An 18,340-nucleotide genomic window follows, 5' to 3' on the forward strand; every position below is an offset into this window, starting at 1 on the left:
AGTATGCATCACTTTATAATGTTATCATGTATATGTTATTTTCTCCAGCTAGAATTTATCTTTGTCACCTAATGCAGTACTTGGAACATAGTGCATGTCCATTATATACTCGTTGAGTAAATGAATGAAGTTTTTTTTTTTTAAAGTGTCTCAGAGCTTATAATTAGCTTATGTACATTATGAGTGTTTAGAAGGCAACTAGGAAGAACTATAGTAATATAGTGGTCTTGAAACTTATTTGACCATGTAATATTTTGTTTTCAAGGAACCATGAACCTCTATTAGAGATATTGCTCTTTAAGCAATGCTGCTTGTGAAATGCTGGCTTCAAATATAGAAGGCAGCTAACTGGTTGACAGTGATAATGATCATCATCCATTTCCTGGATTGTAAGCCCTTTTAAGGCAGGGTCTATCCCTTAACTCTGTAATAAATTTTGGATGGGATGCGAAGGTCCATGTGGCCCAGTGGGGCACTCTTTGTTTAATTCTCTACAACATAACCAGCTTATGTCAGAATATTTCTACTTGGCAGCCTAATCAAAACCTGTGCAGTTCTTTCTGCTTAGTAGAAAGTCATAATGAGTCAAAACCTACCCCTGATACTATCCACTTGTCGCTGTGGTTCTACCCCATAGGGCCATCAGAAAATCCAATAAAATGCCTTTGTACATAGAATATACTCAATGAATGTGTAGAGAATTGAAAATGAATTGTGAGAATTTGACTTGTATTAGGTTTTTGAATTGGGATTTGGAACTAAAATACACCCTGGACTAAATTTGACATGATTTTCCACCAGATTACTTTTTAGTCATGCCATTTTTATGCCTGTAAATATCCGTACATGTAAATGGAAATGACTTTTATGTAACTTTGCAATTTCAGTACATAAACACAACTCTTTGGGGAGTTCTTCCTCTGAAGACAGGGCATGAGAAATCAAAAAAGGCAAGCGGCAATTAGATCTACAGAGTTATGGTGGTATTTTTTGCTATTTTTACTTCGCTCTGTCTCACAACACTACTCCAAGTAATAGGCTGACACTTTAGATCTCTTGGTCATGAATCTTGTATGTCTATGAGATCCAAATCATTGAGTTTGTAAAAGGTTTCATATTCAATAGTCTTTTTGTTTTTGCTTTATGATCCTACATGGAGTTTTCTCTGACCCTATGATAGCTTAAAAGGGAAACATCTATAAAAGAAGATTGGAGAAGTCGCTGTCTCCTAAGCCTCTGGGATGTAGACCCAACACTGAACATTGAGAGACAGTTTTTAGAAGGCCAATTTACTCTTGCACAATCATCTCCATTTATGTTTATAAATCAAATTATCCACCATTGTGGCTGTAAATAGGGTCACATTAACAGAAATAATTCTAATTCACTGGCTCTTTTCCCCACCTCTCTCACAGAACTTTAGTGCCATCAAAGTTCCCATCTCTTAAGTATTCTTGGGAGATATCTGAGGTATTTCACACATACTTATGAGTTCAATTAACAAGGTTTGATAGCTACTTCTGCTGGGGTAGGCTATGTCTATGGTAGTAGTCCCCAATCTTTTTGCCTCCAGGGACTGGTTTTGTGGAACACAATTTTTCCACGGAACCAGGGGTGAGGGCTCTGGGGATGGTTTCGGGATGAAACGGTTATACCTCAGATCATCAGGCATTAGTCAGATTCTTATAAGGAGCACACAACCTAGATCCCTCGCATGAACAGTTCACAATAGGGGTTGCACTCCTATAAGAATCTAATGCCACCTCTGCTCTGACAGGAGAAGGAGCTCAGGCAGTAGTACTCACCTGCCGCTCACTTCCTGCTGTGCGGCCCACTTCCTAGCAAATCAGGGACTGGTACTGGTTCGCCATCCCGGGGTTGGGGACTCCTGTTCTATGGGATATTGTTTTGTCTTTGGAGAGAGTTATGTTGCCTAATGTAATTAATGTTTGCTCCAGCTGGGACTCACTGTCCTGTTCTAGACACTGAAGCTGCTTTCCTATCTGTACCAGGAACTATCATCTCTCACTAGGAACCACTTTTGTTTGAGGAAATGCCACAGTGTGATCAAAATAATTCCTCTCTCTGATAACCAGGGTGTTTTCACTGAATTGTTTCTTATAATTGGCTCTTTCATCCCCATGGGTAAATTGTTCATATCTTTGTGCGCATGGACTTGTTGATGGGACCCTCTCTAGCTCACAAGCTTAAGCCCAGGGGACTCCTGCTATGGCTTTCAGAGGGTCTGGGTCTAATTAAGCAGTAAAGCCATTTTGTCTTTGGATTTTCTCTGTTGGGAGACTTTTTATTCCCGATCCAGTCTTGTTACTTGCTATTGATCTGTTCAGGTTTTTTATTTCTTTCTAGTTCAGTCTTGGTAGGTTGTATGTGTCCAGGAATTTATCCATTTCCTCTAAGTTTTTAAATTTATTAACATGCAGCAATTCATAATAGTCTTTTATGATCCTTTCTATTTCTGTGGTATCAGTTACATGGGCCCCATTTTTGTTTATCTGGTCTTCTCTCTTTTATTCTTTGTTATTCTGTGTAACAATTTATTTTATCTTTTTAAAAAGCCAACATTTCATTTTGTTAATTCTTTGTATTGTCTGATAGTCTCTGTTTTATTTCTGGTCTGATCTTTGTCATTTCTTTTCTTCTACTAATTTGGGTTTGGTTTGTTCTCACTTTTGCAGTTCCTTGAGGTGCATTGCTGTATTGTTTATTTGAAATATTTCTACTTTTTGATGTAGGCATTTATTACTATAAATTTCCCTCAGTGCTGTTTTACAGTATCCTTTAGGTTTTGCTGTGTTGTGCTTTCATTTTCATTTGCTTAGAGAGAACTTTTTATTGTCTTCATAATTTCTATATTGGCCCAGTGGTTGCTCAGGAACATGTTGCTTAATTTCCATGTATTTGTACAATTCCAGAATTTCTGTTGTTATTGATTTCTAGTTTAATTCCATTGTGTTCTGAGCAGACACTTGATATGGTTTCAATTTTTAAAACTTTTGGAGACCTGTTTTGTGGCCTAACGTGTTCCATCCTGGAGAACTTTCCATGTATTAGTAGAGGAATATTTATTCTGCAACTATTGGGTAAAATTTTCTGTAAATGTTAACTCCATGTAGTATGTAGTGCAGGTTAAGTCTGATCTTTCTTTGTTGATTTTCTGTCTATATGACCTGCCCAGTGCTAAAACGAGGGTGTTGAAGTTCACAGCTATTATTATATTGGGGTCTGTCTCTTTAGCTATAATAGTATTTTCTTTATATAACTGGGTGCTCTTGTGTTAGGTGCGTATACAATTACAATTGTTGTATCTTCTTACTGAATTGATTCCTTTGTCATCTATATTGACCTACTTTGGCCCTTTTTATGTTTTTTAACTTGAAGTCAATTTCTGATATAAACATAGCTACTCCTTCACACTTTTGGTTTTCATTTGCATGGATTTTTTTTCGTCCCTTCTCTTTTAGTCTATGTATATCTTTATAGATGAAATAGGTTTCTTGTACTTGCATCTTGTTTTTTAATACATTCAGCTGTTTTATAACTTTTAATTGATGAATTTAAGCCATTTACTTTCAAGGTTTTTATTAATAGGTGGGGATTTCTGTCATATTGTTAATTATTTTCTGATTGTTTTACATATTCTTTCTTCCTCTTCTGTTGTTTACTTTACAATTTGATGGTTTTTTTTATAGTGATAATATTTGACTCCTTTCTCTTTCTTATTTGTATATCTGCTCTACCAGTGAGTTTTATACTTTCTTGTGTTTTCATGATGGTAGATATCTTTCTTTCACTTTCAGATATAGGATTACCTTAAACATTTTTTATAGGGCTGGTATAACGACAATGAATTATTTCATTATTTTCTCATCTGAGAAAGAATTTCTTTACCCTTCATTTTTGAGGGATAGCTTTTCTGGGTATAGTATTCTTGGCTACCAGTTGTTGTTGTTTTTCTCTTTCAGCACTTTGAATACATCACTCCCTTCTCTCCAGGCCTCTAATTTTCTGCTGATAAATCAAGGTAGTCTGATAGGGATTCTTTTATATGTGACTTGATGCTTTGTTCTTGCTGTTTGTCTTTGACTTTTGACAGTTTTACTATAACGTGCCTTGAATAAGACCTTGTTGAATTACAGCTATCTGGGAATCTTTGAGCTTCATGTATCTGGATGTTTAGAGTTGGGAATCTTTCAGCTGTTGTTTGTTAAATAAGTTTTTGATGCATTTGTTCATCTCTTCTCCTTCTGGAACTCCCAAAATTCAAATTTTAGTTACTATATAGTTTCCTATAGGACACCTAGGCTTTCTTCATTTCATTTTATTCTTCTTATTCTGTTTTATGTCTTTTGATTTTTGGTCTGACTGAGTTATTTCAAAAGCCCTGTCTTTAAGTTCAGAAATTCTTTCTTCTTCTCCTTGATCTAGTCTATTGTTGAAGCTATTATATTTTTTATTTTATTCATTCAGTTATTCCCTTCTAGGATTTCTGGTTTTTTCTTTTTGTGGCATCTATCTCTGTTGAATTTCTTATTCAGATAATGACTTGTTTCCCTGATTTCTTTGTATTGTTTATCTGTGTTCGCTTGTATTTCACTGAGTTTCTCTAATGTCTTTCTTTTGAATTCCTTTTTAGACATTTTATAGATTTCCTTTATGTTGGGATCTGTTACTTGATAATTATGATGTTCCTTTGGAGATGTCATGTTTCTTTGTTTTTTCATGTTTCTTATGTCTTTATGTTGATATCTGTGCATGTGGTGTAACAGCCTCTCCTTCCAATTTTATGGTTTGGCTTTAGTAGGGAAAGACTTTTTTCTATAGATGTGTCCATATTGTTGGTTTAGTAAGATGCTTTTGCTTTGATTCTGGGTAGGCACAATATTGTAGTCTGTATGATTTATCGGGCTATAATTAGTATCATTGGTGTCTATGAGTTCCTCAGTGACTTAAGCTGTGATTGTTAGTGGAGGCTTTGGTGATGCTTTGCTGGGAATGGGAATCCTAGGTGGGCTGGTCCCTGGGCACCAGTGGTGCATTGGTGGGCTGGGTGTGGCTACTCCTTGGGCCCTCAGTGGCATTCATGGGGACCAGCAATGGCAGATATGGGTGGTCCTGTTCTTTGGCCTCTGGGCGGTGTGCTCAGGTTCTGGTAGTTGCAGTCGTGGGCCAACTAAGTGGGTCCTTGATCACTCAGACAGCATTTGTGACACTGATGGTGGCACTAGTGGCAGTTTTCCAACCCTCAGGTCTCTGAGCCACATGCCCAGGTACTAATGGTGGTGGCAGTGGGTTCGGCATGCTGGTTTCTGGGTTCCCTAAGAGGTACATGTGAGTACTGATGGTGGGTGGAGTAGGCCTGTCCTTAATGTCCCTGGATAGTGTGCGTGATTCCAGTGGCAGCAGGCATGGCGGGCCTATACCCAGGCTCCTGGCCAGCATAAGTGGGCAGTGTGGGATGATGTCCAGATTTGTGATAGTGCACGTGGGCACCAGCAGTGGTGGCAGCAGGAGAGACAGGTCTCTCAAGCACCATGATGGTGCACCTGGGCCCTGGCTGTGGTAGGTAGGATGGATCAATCCTCAGGTCCCTGGATAAAGCATTTGGGTGCTGATGGCAGGGGCATTGGGTGGGACAAGCCTATCCTCAGCCCCCAGGAGGGCACATGGCCAGTCCTGAGGTCTCCTAAAGGCAAGTATGGGTACATGGTAGCCCTGCTGCTGGAGAGGGCAGGATCGTTGTCATTGGCAGTGACCCTGGGCAGGCGGCTCTCAGTTTCTAGGGAGGGTACGCTTTGGCTTCCTTTGTCCCAGGGGTTGCTTCCTCAGTGTGTTGCATCATCTATTCCCCAGTGTGTAGGACATTGTGTGGACTAGAGTGCTGGGGACCCGCTTGCACTGATGGGTCCAGCTGGTATTATGGCAGCATAGCCCTCTGGATGGATGTAAAGGGATGCCATGGTGCTCCAGGGATGTAGAAAAGCAGGGGCTTTTGGGCCTCAGGACAGGATGTTGTCTTTTGAGGGATGGCCTCTCAAAACTGCACCATGCTGTAGTTGCTTTGGTCTCAGGAGGGTTTGTAGGACCCTATGTGAACTCCCTTTCTGGAACAATGCCATCCTATGGATTCTAGGCAGTTTCCTATGCTAGGCTCAGGGCCTGTGAGGGCCCAGGGTCTCTTTTGTGGCTAAGATTATATGAGTCTGTGGTAGGAATGTGGACCTCTGCAGTTCTTTCACTTACCTTTTCCTCACAATAGATAGCTCCTCCTGGCTTTGAGCTGATCTTGCTTGGGCCAACTGCCTCACTTCTCTCTCCCATGCCTCAGAGGTTCTCTGACACTTTCCTGCTGAATTTCAGAGTTATCTGTTAGAAACTCAATTGGACATGTGGCTATCTACTCGCTGTTATGATCCTTGTCTGTCGAGGAGATGAGTACCAGGCTCCTCTGGTAAACATCTTGAATCGTCACCCTACTTAGTGGTGATTGTTAAACTTGGTTATGCCTTACGTCAGAAGTCATCAACTTATGACCTGTGAGCTGAGCCGAATCTGGCTGGCTCACCATCCATTTTTGTAAATGAACTTTTATTCCAACACTGCCAAGTTCATTAATTTATGTGTTACCCATGACTTCCAAAGTCTAGAAAATTTACTATCTGTCCCTTTACAGAGTTTTTTTTTTTTCTGACCTGTGTATTACACTCATCATGGAGAAGATTTTTTAAAAAAATCATTGCATGTGTTCCCCCACAAACAAGTAAATTAGAATTTGGAATGGGTTTTTGGCAATTGGCCCAAGAACTAGTGTTTTTTTGTTTTTGTTTTTTAACATCCCAGATGAATATGATGGACAAAGTTAAGAAACACTAATAGATAATTTATACCATTGAGGAATATGTGGTTTGTTTGGGAGAAAGAAACTTATAAAAATTAGTAAAAATACAATTGATGCATCTATAATGGAAACATTTACAAAGTCCTGAGGTAGCACTGTGTTGGGAGTATTTTAGTTCATTAGGGAAGTTTTTGTAGGAGGGACATTTAAATAGATTCTTGAGGGATTAATCTACCGGTAAACAAGATCCACTGGGATGGTGTCAGGGAGAGAAGGTATAGCAGTTATAAGTAGAGAGAACAGTATGTATAAAGGATGATAGGTAAGAAAGAGCAGGTAGGTTAGAAACTATGTGGCCAGAACACTGAGAGGGGAGAAGGGAGTGAGGTCATCAGATGTGAAATTGGAAAAGTAAAGACCAAACCAGGAAACATGTTGTAGGCTCAGATAAGAGGTTTGGAATTTATTATGCTGTCCATGGAATTGAATAGAAAATTGAGTTTCTCTAGGACTCAGTTTTGTCCCTCTATAAAATAAATAGTTAGCTCAGATGAATGATAAGAACCCTACAGTTCTAAAATATAGATTCCTGAGATTATGTCAATTATTTCTTTTGACATTCTCAGGGCTGGGAACATAATTGGGCTTACACAAATGACGTGGCCCCTGTAGTGGTGTATCACCTAGCTATCTCTTATAGTTGATCCATTTCTCTTAACAGTATAAATGAATTCAGTGCTACTTTGTGGAATCATTAGAAGGATATGAGAATGCAGACTTCTGGATGGGAAATTCCTTGTCTGACCAATGCATTAAGGTCCTTAAATACTTGTAAGATGATTTATGTTCTATGCAGAGAGATGCTATTAAATGAGGACAGTTTCATTGTGAAATGTGAATGTGAAAATTCACATTCTTCACAATGAGTAGCAGTGCTTCTTATGGGTTAGCATCCAGAAGTCATTATACATACTCAAAACTCAGTGTATGAATTACCATGTAAGATCTTTAATATAATATCTTATTTTACTATTTTGTAACTTCTCATCTATATCAGGTCTCTATTGTAACTTTATCTGTATTTAGATACTTACTGGGATAGCTATATGTCTACTTTTATCTCTAATAAGCTCGTGCAATTGGCTTCATATCTTTAAGTGAAGTTGTTACAATTCTGGTTTATATCGAACACTTTATTTTCCTCTTTCAGGGTCTGCTCAACTGTACAGAATAGCTGGTGAATCAAACAATGATATGTGGCAGGCTCTGTGATTGAAGATTGCAGGATACTAAGGCAGCCCAGTCTTTGCATTCTGATTCGTTTTGTCAAGCATAGGCAGATGAATGCGCTGAAAATTTCAAAAGATATTTAGATGATGGAAGTTAAAATAGACAGACTTCTTCAAAACTCCAAGAAGAGCTGTTGGAAAAAAACTCATGATTTTTGTCATTTGAACATTAAACACTCCTAGCAAAGGAGATATCATGAATGCTTTTCTGAAATGCAATTCATTTAGTAAATACTTCCCTCTCCCTACCAAAGAAAATTATATAGGAGCTCCAGAATATTGCCCACTGTTGACCTCTTTGTCCTGTTTTTCTTCACAGACATCGATGAGTGTGCTGAAGGGCGCCATTACTGTCGTGAAAATACAATGTGTGTCAACACCCCGGGTTCTTTTATGTGCATCTGCAAAACTGGATACATCAGAATTGACGATTATTCATGTACAGGTAAACGGTGGCTATTTGTGAAATAAAATCTTTTTATGTCTTAAGTTTACTTTTAAAAATTTCTTTGACTCTCATTTTTTTGATAAGTATACCATAAATACAACAAAACATTAGCAAAATCATATCTTCTTAATTTGGTAGTTATTTCTTAATCTGTTCTAAAGAAAAAAACACCTGCTTGCTCTGGATAAATATATACTCCAATTTGGAAGATAAAAACCCTAAAAAATGAGTATATGCTACATTTATGCTTAGTATTTATGCTCAAAATTTGTGTGAAATACTATGGTCAATCTGAGAAACAGTCCCTAAATGATATATGATGATAGATTTTTGAATAGAAAAATAATAACATAAATAATGTGATTTTTTTCAGAGATAGATTTTTAGAGTTCTAGGACATGGGACTATTAAATATAATTGAGCTTCTTCACATGTCTGAGAAGTACAATTGAGAACTACATCAAAGAAGTTTTCTATATTTTTGTTGTATGAAATACCACTCTTTTAGTATCATCTAAAGTCTTGTTAGGGATATTGTGTTAGTAATGTCTGAAGTTGGTCCTGGCTTGGGGTAATACAGCATATTCCTTTTATTCTATAGCTTTCTACCTGTAGAATATGAAAACAAAACAAAACAAAACAAAACATAGTGCTAGAAGAGTAGCTTGAGTACTGTAGGATTTGAGGAAATGTGGGTGTGAAACAGAACATTTCTTTTCATCTCTATATTTTTAAATAGAAGAAACAAAAGTAACATATTTTAGAAAAACAGGTAGAATCATAAAACTGGAGAGCGCCCAAAAAGGTTATTCTTGTCACCTATTTCTCTACCTCCAACTTTATGATCTTTATCAGGTGCATGTATAAACAAAACCTAGATGTTTTCAGGGAAAGAGACTCCATAATCCTCCCTAGTAAAAATATGAATCTATAATAGAAGTATCACTTTGTCTTTGTTTTAGTTGTCTGCTTCTAAGTCTTCATTATAGTGTCCATACTGTCTGCTAATTGATAGCCTTATCACAGGGAAGGATCTTCTTCTAAATTCAAATATAGTATTTATAAAAACAAAATGATGGCTTTCAAAAATAATGAGAAGTGACTTCCCAATTTATGGAAAATAACTGAAGATATCCTGGAGGTAGAAGATATTTAATATAAAAATGCTGATGGATTTACAAATTCCTATCTTTTTTGTCAGTTCATCCTAAACATTTCCTAATTATGGAAACAATTCTTCATTTTTTTTAGACAAAATTTAAGTACATTGAGTGGAAGAATTTCTTGACGTCGGACTACAGAGATGCTTTTCAGCATAAAAAGAATATAAAAGAACAAATTATAATAAATAAAATGAATATATCATTTACTATACTATTGATAATACCAATAAATCTGAATTTCCATTTCATCTTTAACAAGAAAACTAAGATTAAACTGCTGCATCTTAGAATGCATATATTTCAAGGTGTGCTTATTAAAAATGAGTGCTAGCAATTCCAGGGGAGCCCACTGATTCTTTGGTATTATAGACTTGAAAAGCTGTGTGCATTTTTATATTTCCTAATGATTCTCTTTGTTTTTGTTATATTCTTAAAGTAGTGTTAGAAATTTTAAGTGAAAGGACATGGGACATAATTTGGCCTACTGTTGAGTAAGGAGTATTTCTGCAGGGCAGGATATTTTTAAGAGATTCATTTCCATTCTGAGTCTGTTGGATATAAATCCAAGGAATAGTTTAGCTTTCATACATTTACAGAGAGTCTTCTGCTTTGGCTTCACCTCTCCCAGTGCACTTTCCTTCCAAATAAAATCCTACAAATTAATGTTTGTTTTTGACTACTTGGGAGGAATTTTCCCTTACCATTTCAAAGTATCTAATGACATAATTGAGAACTATTCCTTTGTAAGAATGGGAAGGAAGTAGAAAATCATTTTAAGAAATGCTATTCAGACTATGATTTTTTTATGCCTAAGAAACCAGAGCCAAGAATCTCAGAATCTGGCAGATGATAAAATGTATTTCTTTAATGAGGCACTAGCATTTTCAACTAACACCACTATTTCTATGCTACCACTTAAAGAGGAGAAACTTTCTTGCCCTTAAATTTTCTCTCTATTATGACTAGGTCTATGAACACAAAACTTGGATTTTTTTTAGAGAATATGTCGATTTTATTTTTAGTCCAGAGTCAGGTGAATATTGCCAAAGCTTATTTTTTTTTTAATGTTAGGCCGTAGAAGGTCAACACATATTCCAGGTTTCTGTAAAGGAAATACATGTTTTCATTTTATGTCCTGGGATTGGCTCCCCCACACTTTGATATTAGGGTCTGTACACAAGTCTTAAAGAAATTACTCCCCTAATGGGACTTTGCCTTGTGACCAAAGGCTTCTATCCTGTTCCTTTTTGAGAGCTCCGTTAAGACCAGAGTAGGACTTTATTTATCTTATAAAATATTGAGATTTATTTTTTTCTAAATTTTAGTAACAGACACCCACATACTTGTAGTAGGAGACGTTCCAGAATGAATGTCAAACCATCACTGCTGAGCCTGTCCCTGATGTTTGTGTCCGAGCTCATGGAATTCCATGTTTGTTTTGCTTCTGTATCCCTGCCCTTCTTTCCTGTTAATGAGCCCCCTGCTAACAGAACAACAGATACTCCCAGCAGACTCTCAAAGTTGCTTATCCCATGTGGAAATTAATCATAGACATTCTAATTTAAAGAAGATTCCAAGAGCGATACACATTACTTGATAATCAAGAGCTTTGATCAATAAAGAAGCCTTTTTCTGCTTTATTTGTTTAACCTAGTAACTCTGGCATACAAATTACATATGCAAGTTGGTCAAATTGCATATTTTTTCTTTCAGTTTCAGATGATTTGAGTTAGATTTTCCTCATGTTCATAAAATTTTGTAGATGGAAGAATTATTAAAGATAATCTGGTTAAATCCCTTAAGTTTCACAAATGAAGAAACTGAGGCTCAGAGAGATTGCTTTATCCATAGTTAAACATCTAGTGAGAAGCAAAGGGGGCTGGAATATGAACCTCTTTATTATAACTCTTATACTATTCACTGTTTGTCTAATTTGCAGTCATACAAAAGTAAAGGGAAATGATTCATATTTTATGTAGAAACACACTATTCAATACATTATGTTCATTATTTAAACTACTGTCTTTATAGGTTATTTCAGTTAATTAGCTTCAATTCCAAGAGAAATTTTTACCCTGCAGATCTTATAATAATGACCCTAAATCAGAAGTTAGTGGAATAAACATGAATCACCATTTTCTGGGCCTCTGACTCTATTCCAAAGTTGTGGAAATGACTCAGTTGCACTATTTGCACAAATGATGCATTTGTTTTTGCTCTTCTAAACTCAATATAATTTTCCTTTCAGTGAAGGTGTTATTATTTTTTCTAATTAATGCTTCATAATTTCTCTCTTTACATCGTTTCGTGTTCCTATAGAAAAAATACTGGGTATCACAAGGGAAGAAAGACAGAGAGAGAGAGGAGCAGGAGGGAGGGAGAAAAGATAAAGGAAAGGAAGGGGGAAGGGAGAACAGAGAGAGGGAAATAGAGAAGAGAAAAATATGGAAGGGAAGAGAAGGAAAGAAATGGAAAAGGGAAGAGAAAAGGGAAGAGAATGGAAGAGAAAACATGAGCCAAGATGCTTGAGGCCCATTCTTCAGGATCTCTGCAAAAGTAACCTATTTCGTTTATGCATAACAAAGTTTCTTGATTACTTATATGGACGAATGGCTTTTTTTGGTTCACTCACGTAAGCATTAATTAAATTGGGTAGATCTTCTTGAGTTTTACTGGGAATCTCTTCTTGGAACTGGCCTTGAGTAATGGAAAAAGCATGAAACATCTCTAGAAACAAAGATGGAATTGTTACCAGTGGCAAATATCTGAGTCACATGTCACTGTGTTACTGGTGGAAGACATTCGAGTTACCGGTGGTGAATCCATACAGGTCTGCAACAACCTCACTGATTACCTCCTCAGAAGAAAGAATTCAACTGAGGACTGAGGGGCATAAGGCAGAAAAAGAGACTGAGGCAAGTTTCAGAGCAGGAGTGGAAGTTTATTAAAAAGTTTTAGTGCAAGAAAGAAAGTACACTTGCAAGAAGAGTCCCAGATGGGTGACCCAAAGGACAAGTGCTGTGTTTAACCTTGATCCTAGGACTGTATAAGCTGGCCCACCTCCAACATCTTGCCCCCCTTTCCCATGATTCTTCCCTTAGGACGGGCTGCCTGCATGTGCAGTGCCCTCCTTACGCTTGGGAAGTGAGCATGCACAGTGTATTTAGGAAGTTGTATGCATGCTCATCTGAGGCTTTCTTCCCTTTTCCACTGGAATGCCCCTGGAAAGTCATACTATGTCATTTTGTCTCTTAATGCACATGCCAGGGAAGTTGCTTCTCCCTGGCATCTGCATTCAGTTAACGCTTTAGTGAGACACGTGTGGACCCTCAGGAAATGGCCTTTCCCTAGTGCTGGCTGCCAATTCATCACTTTTAAAGAAGCAATGTGATAATTGCCAAACCATCACCTAACATTCCTGGTGAGTGGAGGAGAACCCTCTCCTGCCCCACTCATGCCTGTCTAACTACCTATAACAGAATCAAGAATTTTGAGTAAAGATCTGAGTGAAGAGACACTCATTTCAGATCTTCCTCACATTTCTCTCTGCTCTCTACTACAACGAAAAAGGAATTCTGATTCTTCTTTTGTGTTGATGAGCTCTATGTTGTGTAGTTCTTTAGCGTGGGAATAGGAGAATGGGAAGGATGGATGGGTAGAAGGGATGGAAAATTCTCTTGCCCCAGCCTAGGGATTAAATTGATCCTTTAGGGTAGTGGTTGTCAATTGTGCATTCCCACCTGACAAAGGATACTTGAAAATATCTGGAGATATTTTTGGTTATACACCTATGTGGGAAGCGGTTACTACTGGGATCTGGTAGGTAGAGGCCAGGGATGCAACTAAACATCCTGTAATATTATTAGGCTAGCTATCTGCTTAAGGAAATGTTTTATTTCCTTGGGACCCCATCAATAGGAATTTTTCTCTGGTTACCTTTCAGATGAGTGATTAATCTTCATCCTTTACAAGATATCTGGCACAGGACGCTAGGTCCTCATCCTCCAAAAAGATTTACATGGCCCAAAATGTCAATAGTCCCAAGGTTGGGAAATCCTGCTTTAGAGTCACCCAATTAAAATTGTAAGATGCATATTTTCCTTTTAACTTTCCCTGTTCCCCTTTGAATTTCCTTTAGGCCCTGTATAGGGATACCTTCTCTTACTTCTTGTGGTCCCCAGTGTCCTTTTATTGTCCTTTGGCCACAAAAAGGACCCTGTTTTAAGTCCCACTCACCACTAAGTTCTTCTGTCTCCTTTCTTCTATCACAACCCGGATTTTAGCTTAACCCAGGTGAATGATTCTCCAAAGATAAAATTACAGGCCTCAGCAGAGGCAGCAGAGAAAATTTCTTAGGGCCCCTCAAATTACACTATCCTGGTGCATGCTTCATATACTTTCTACTGATTTTTACTGCTTCTGTTATCCCAGGGCCTTCTGATGCTGGCTTTGGTCCGTGTCACATATCATAGGAGGTTTATAAAGTGTCTAAGCACAAGGAGTTCTACTAGATACTTGAGTTTTTGTTGTTTAAAAAAAAGGGGGCTCCTCTGGTGTTCCTCAAGGAGTTTCACTTCTGAAAGTACTTAACTTTTTATAGCATTGAATATGCCTAGTGCTTATATTTTATTATCTTTTTGTGGTCAATTCTTTTTCTCTAACATGGTTGATGTTGAATTTTTTTAAAAAGTTATCACTAATGACCAGAGATGATGAGCTTTGTTTCATATGTTTCTTGGCCACATGAATGTCTTCTGTTGAGAAGTGTCCATTCATATCCTTTGCCCACTTTTTTTTTTTTTTTTTTTTTTTTTTTTTTTTTTTTTTTTTTGAGACGGAGTCTCGCTCTGTCGCCCAGGCTGGAGTGCAGTGGCGTGATCTCGGCTCACTGCAAGCTCCGCCTCCCGGGTTCACGCCATTCTCCTGCCTCAGCCTCCCGAGTAGCTGGGACTACAGGCGCCCGCCACCACGCCCGGCTAATTTTTTGTATTTTTAGTAGAGACGGGGTTTCACCGTGTTAGCCAGGATGGTCTCGATCTCCTGACCTCGTGATCCGCCCGCCTCGGCCTCCCAAAGTGCTGGGATTACAGGCGTGAGCCACCGCGCCCGGCCCTTTTGCCCACTTTTTGATGGAGTTGTTTGCTTTTATTCACTCTAAATTTGTTTAAGTTCCTTGAAGATTCTAGATATTACTTTTTTATCAGATGGATGGATTGCATAAATTTTCTCCCATTCTGTAGGTTGCCTGTTCACTTTGATGATAGTTTCTTTCACTGTGCAGAAGCTCTTTAGTTTAATTAGACCCCATTTGTCAATTTTGGCTTTTGTTACCATTGCTTTTGGTGTTTTAGTCATGAAGTCTTTGCCCATGCCTATGTCCTGAATGGTATTGCCTAGGTTTTCTTCTAGGGATTTTATGGTTTTAGGTCTTAAGTTTAAGTCTTTAATCCATCTTACTTTTTGTATCAGGTGTAAGGAAGGGGTCCAGTTTCAGTTTTCTGCATATGGCTAGCCAGTTTTCCCAAAACCATTTATTAAATAGGGAATTCTTTCCCCATTGCTTGTTTTTGTCAGGTCTGTCAAAGATCAGCTGTTTATAGATGTGTGGTGTTATTTCTGAGGCCTGTGTTCTGTTCTATTGGTCTATATATCTGTTTTGGTACCAGTATCATGCTGTTTTGGTTACTGTAGCCTTGTAGTATAGTTTGAAATCAGGTAGTGTGATGCCTCCAACTTTGTTCTTTTTCTTTTCTTTTCTTTTCTTTTTTTTTTGAGACAGAGTCTTGCTCTGTCGCCCAGGCTGGAGTGCAGTGGTGCGATCTTGGCTCACTGCAGGCTCCACCCCCCAGGGTTCACAATATTCTCCTGCCTCAGACTCCCGAGTAGCTGGGACTACAGGTGCCTGCCACCTCACCCAGCTAATTTTTTGTATTTTTAGTAGAGACAGGGTTTCACCATGTTAGCCAGGATGGTCTCGATCTCCTGACCTGGTGATCCCTTTTTGCTTAGGATTGTCTTGGTTATGTGGGCTATGTGGGCTCTTTTTTGGTTCCATATGAAATTTAAACTAGTTTTTTCTAATTCTGTGAAGAAAGTCAATGGTAGCTTGATGGAGATAGCATTGAATCTATAAATTATTTTGGGCAGTATGGCCATTTTCATGATATTGATTCTTCCTATCCATGAGCATGGAATGTTTTTCCATTTGTTGTGTCCTCTTATTTCCTTAAGCAGTGGTTTATAGTTTTCCTTGAAGAGGTCCTTCACATCCCTTGTAAGTTGTATTCCTAGGTATTTTATTCTCTTTGTAGCAATTGTGAATGGGAGTTCACTCATGATTTGGCTCTCTGTTTGTCTATTTTTGGTATATAGGGATGCTTTTGATTTTTGCACATTGATTTTGTATCCTGAGACTTTGCTGAAGTTCCTTATCAGCTTAAAAGAGATTTTGGGCTGAGACAATGATGAGATACCATCTCACACCAGTTAGAATGGTGATCATTAAAAAGTCAGGAAACAACAGATGGTGGAGAGGATGTGGAGAAATAAGAACACTTTTACACTGTTGATGGGAGTGTAAATTAGTTCAACCATTGTGGAAGACAGTGTGGTGATTCCTCAAGGATCTAGAACCAGAAATACCGTTTGGCACAGCAATCCCATTTTTGGGTATATACCCAAAGGATTATAAATCATTCTACTATAAAGACACATGCACACGCATGTTTATTGCAGCACTATGCACAATAGCAAAGACTTGGAACCAACCCAAATGTCCATCAATGATAGACTGGATAAAGAAAATGTGGCACATATACATCATGGAATACTATGCAGCCATAAAAAAGGATGTGTTCCTGTCCTTTGCAGGGACATGGGTGAAGCTGGAAACCATCATTCTCAGCAAACTAACACAGGAACAGAAAACCAAACACTGCATGTTCTCATTCATAAGTGAGTGTTGAACAATGAGAAAACATAGACACAGGGAGGGGAACATCACACACCAGGGCCTGTTAGGGGGTAGGGAGCTAGGGGAGGGATAGCATTAGGAGAAATACCTAATGTAGATGACGGGTTGATGGGTGCAGCAAACCACCATGGCACGTGTATACCTATGTGACAACCTGCACGTTCTGCACATGTATCCCAGAACTTAAAGTGTAATTTAAAAAAAAGAATTTCAAATCTTTTAAATGTGGTCTCATAAGACAATGTGTGAAGAATCTCAATTAATGGTAGTGGAATAAACGGCTGGTAATTTGAGGAAAAATTCAGTTTTGAGTCATACCTCATATACCACACAGATGCATGCACATCCGCACACTCTCTCTCTCTCTTTTCTTTCTCTCTCCAGTGAAATATTAAATGAGTTAAATATTTTTATTTAAAGAACTTATCACTAGTGTCCTGTTTGTCAGTCTTGTTTAATTTGCTAATTATGAAGAAAGAGTGGTGAATTTTATGATGATAGTTTCTTCACTTTTCCTCATCACTATTGATTTTCTAGCCTTAAAAGAGTCTTGGATACTATTTTTGGGTGCAAAAGGTTACAGAAAAGAATTTACTGCTGAGCAACTAAAGCAAAGATTTTAAGTCAGTTGTAACCCATGCATGCCCCATTCTCAAACATTGCTCTGTGTGTTTAATTTATTTAAAATAATGCCAGAAAGGTAATTTCTTTGATGGATTTAAAGAAATGATATATTGAAAAGGCAGCAATGTTATTGTTTTTATTCTTCTTCCCCCAAAATTTGTATTGCAGCAAAAATTTATTGTATGGACAAACAATACCTTCATATCAGCTATTTAAAAATAGCTTTCAATGGATTTATCAAAATCACAAGTACAGAACAAAACAGATAATTTATCGTGTGTGCATGTACCATAATAACTACTGGTATATAAATGGTAAAGGAAGTAAGAATACTGGGGACAATGACAGAGTAGATAGGGCCACAAGAAGCACAGATTGAGAAGGACGATGACAAAGAGCCAGAAGTGGAAATATGCATATCAGCTTTCACAAAAACATTAAACAAAGTTATTTTAGTTGTAAAGTGCCTTGTACACTTTTCCTTTAGTAAAATGCTTACTGCAAAGAAATGTTTAATGAACACTAGCTGTTTTTATTGTGACTCTTATGGTTAGACAAGTTCTTATGTTGAGGAAATGTCTTATTCCTCACTGGGACCCTTTCAACTGGGCACTTTTCTCTGGTTAATTTTAAACTGAGTTGTAAACTTACATGAGATAGCTTTGTTGGAGCAATGGACTCAATGTGTTATTGTTTATTCGACTGTACTTCTTCTGTACCTGTGAATAGGGGCTTAAAAACCTTGATGTAACTAAGTAACGGTTACTCCTGAAGTTGGAAAATTCCTTCCTTTGGAGGACTTGTTGTACTTCCTAGGAAGAATTTCCAGAATGAATGTTAGACTGTGATACCCAGGGACTGAATGGAAACATTCAGGGTTTCACAATACTAATCTTCCTGGGGTAAAGAATAGCACCTCTAAACAATCAGCAGGTCTGGGCCATTCTCAAGCAGGACAGATTTTGTGAGCCTGGCTGCTTCTGTGTG

At 37.9% G+C, this 18,340-nt stretch overlaps 1 protein-coding gene across 7 annotated transcripts in view; it reads left to right on the forward strand.

Moving 5' to 3' along the window:
• Positions 1 to 18,340, forward strand: part of NELL2 (neural EGFL like 2) — a 406,822-nt gene that overhangs the window by 241,819 nt on the left and 146,663 nt on the right. For all 7 annotated transcript variants that reach the window (XM_016923593.3, XM_063785724.1, XM_016923590.4 and 4 more), the window contains one exon: positions 8,465 to 8,590. In XM_016923593.3, the coding sequence (XP_016779082.3) occupies positions 8,465 to 8,590 (126 nt within the window). The remainder of the gene's footprint in view (positions 1 to 8,464; positions 8,591 to 18,340) is intronic.

The sequence above is a fragment of the Pan troglodytes genome, chromosome 10 (assembly GCF_028858775.2).
Source record: "Pan troglodytes isolate AG18354 chromosome 10, NHGRI_mPanTro3-v2.0_pri, whole genome shotgun sequence".
NCBI lineage: Eukaryota > Metazoa > Chordata > Mammalia > Primates > Hominidae > Pan > Pan troglodytes.